The sequence below is a fragment of the Octopus bimaculoides genome, chromosome 13 (genome assembly GCF_001194135.2).
Source record: "Octopus bimaculoides isolate UCB-OBI-ISO-001 chromosome 13, ASM119413v2, whole genome shotgun sequence".
In the NCBI taxonomy this organism is placed as follows: Eukaryota; Metazoa; Mollusca; class Cephalopoda; order Octopoda; family Octopodidae; genus Octopus; species Octopus bimaculoides.
Window position 1 is genome coordinate 64,756,435 of NC_068993.1, and position 2,774 is coordinate 64,759,208.

Genomic DNA, 2,774 nt, shown 5'->3' on the forward strand with positions numbered 1-2,774 from the left:
TATATATATATATATGGAAGATAATTACAGCGTCTGAAGAAAAACGAGGTTTCGTGCCAGATGCTTAGCAAACTGATAAGTGCCATGCAGGAATTTGTTACTTGTAACTTTCTGCTGATTAAAACCTGAAAAAGTAAATGAATTCATATATTGAGTTCCGTTTGCCATGTTTGTTTTAACACACACATACGAGCGCGCGCGCACACACACACACACCACACGCACATAACATTGCACACACGCACACCTACATAATTCCATGCCATTTTATCACTTTATTAATTTGTCATCTATTTCTCTTATATTTAACTTTAACAAAACAGTGTCCTCTCTTCTTCAGGTGTTAACTGCTCTGGTGTCACAAAGCTAACAGCCTACCCAAGTATCCAGTACTTGACCACTCCTAACTATCCTCACTTTTATGCAAGGTAAGGATGTAACAATGTTTTTTTCTCTTTGAAATTAATCTTTACCTCTCAACCATAATGTGTTTTAGTGTTTCAGTTTGGAAGTAAAGGCTCTGATCTCACTGCAATAATACAATATACAGGTTACTGTTTGCTATATTTACATCGGCAAGTAAAATGTCTTGCGGTAAAAACACGGACTACTATGTTATATAGAGACGTTCGTGATTGTTGTGGTGAAGGATATTCAGATATTCAGGACGTACTACAAGAAAACTATCCTCTGGACGAAAGAATTTTTTTTTTTTTTTTTTTTGAAATCATATATTTCCAATATGTAGAGATCTTGCTCCCAAACGATGGGAATATTCTGTCGTTCTTGGCAAACTAACTTCTCCAAATTTAATAACTTCATTAAATAATGTTTTGCAATGCGGCAATCGCTACTATCCTTAGACTCCGTTCTTTTCTTTTTATTTATAAACATATTATTGAGGTGAGCAGGCTGTCGAAGACGTAGGCCTACCAGTACTACTTGTTCAGTGCGATAAAGTAGACGGTGGGGACCGATGTCAAGCGCAGGGTCGGAAAGATGATTGCAGCGTTTCAGGGAATGTACAAAACCTGATCCACGGTCACTCAGGATATCAGCATCGGAATCTAGACTAAGTACTATGCAAGTCAAATGTGAGAAGAAACAAAAACTGCAAGAAGCAACATATTCGGATAAGACACTTAGAAATCCTTAGAATTTTGCAACATCAATCGTTTCAACAACACAGTTTCAAGAAGTGCCTCGTCGCGAAGTTTCGAAGACATTGTGATGGAACAAAAGATGCATATTTACTTATTACAGCAACCAGTCATCAGCGTGAAGAAACTGCTATGTGATTATCATCAACAGGAAAAAGAAGACAGAAAAATTGTTGTGCGACATTGTGTGAACATTGGAAGAGGACCTGGGCTGCGTGGGTTCGTGTACTTTTGCATGGTTGTGTCTGTGCGTATGCGTCCGAATATCTACATCCATAGGAATGTGAATGTGGGTGCGAATTTCATTATGGTAAAGTCTGGATTTCGAGGCCACGCGATGGCATTTTTTTATTTTGACAGACACGGATCAATTCAAAGACTGCGAGGGGAATTGCGAAACTGTTTCGAAACTCATCGAATGTATTTAACTCTAATTCAAAATTTCAGTTCTGCCCCACATTGTCACACTGATTCAGTCAGCGAATTACAAGTACGAACGTCTACGAATTACTCAGCCGTCATATTTCAGTATGGAGGCAGAACAGTTAATTGAATAACTGGAATACATACCGTCGAAACTGGGGGCAATTTATTTCTTTTTCTTTTAGATGCGTGCATGCGCGCGCGCGCGTGTGTGTGTGTGTGTGTACGTGTATGTGAGTGCCTTTGAGCGTATGTCATCCTATTTCATTCCATACGTGGAATATATTCTGTGCGAGTTTATGTCTATATATGTATATATGCTCGTGTATGCATGCATGCATGTATGTATGTTTGTATGTATGTATGTGTATTTGCGAAGGGAGCCCCATTGCTTGGCTAGCTGCTACGGTAGTTTATATCTTCCTCCTTGGCGGAAGGCAGAATAAATCACCAGTTTTAGGCCAATCAGCTACTGGCTTTAGCAGCATTACTCGGACCTAGGATACAGTTGCAGACATCGACACCGTTGCACTTAAACCATAGGAGGACAAGTGAAGAAAATTCCCTGCCGCTTTTCACCACGAGTCTCAGAAAGCCTTAAAAGTGAAGCTTAGTAACGCCCTCCTTCATTCGACGCGTAAAATTACCTCTCGTACTTAAGTTAATTACTATCCGCCAACTGTAGGCGAGAAGACTTAGACAATAAGACTTCCGACGGTTGTCATTCTACTTAAACATTCAAAGCTAGACAACAACACAACAATGGCAGCGAAATGAAAACAAGCAGAAAAATAAACCGATATTGACTAGAAACAAAATATAGATATTTTTTGTTTATTTCATTCATTTATCACCTTTTACAACCTTATCTCGAAGAATCGGATCTTTTCCAGACACCAAATCATTAAAAACGTATTGGCATTAATTATGCTTCACTTGAAAAAAAAGAAGAAATTTTAACTTTTCATTTTATAATTTGTAATTGATAACTTATACTCGATATTACGTGTTCCCCATCTGCACTGAAACATATTTGAAGAAGAAAGTTAAACAAGAAGAAACCGTATTATTAATACTGTCTTTCTCTCTCTCTGCCCTCTCTATCACTCCTCTCTTACTAACAATTTCCTTCTCGCACCATATATATGTATATATGTATATATGTATGTATATATATATATATATATATAT

At 37.8% G+C, this 2,774-nt stretch overlaps 1 protein-coding gene across 1 annotated transcript in view; it reads left to right on the top strand.

The window, feature by feature from the left end:
* Window positions 1-2,774, top strand: part of LOC106867776 (cubilin) — a 426,298-nt gene that overhangs the window by 327,208 nt on the left and 96,316 nt on the right. Inside the window, exon 9 of the mRNA XM_052972560.1 lies at window positions 341-428. Coding sequence (XP_052828520.1) covers window positions 341-428 — 88 coding nt within the window. The remainder of the gene's footprint in view (window positions 1-340; window positions 429-2,774) is intronic.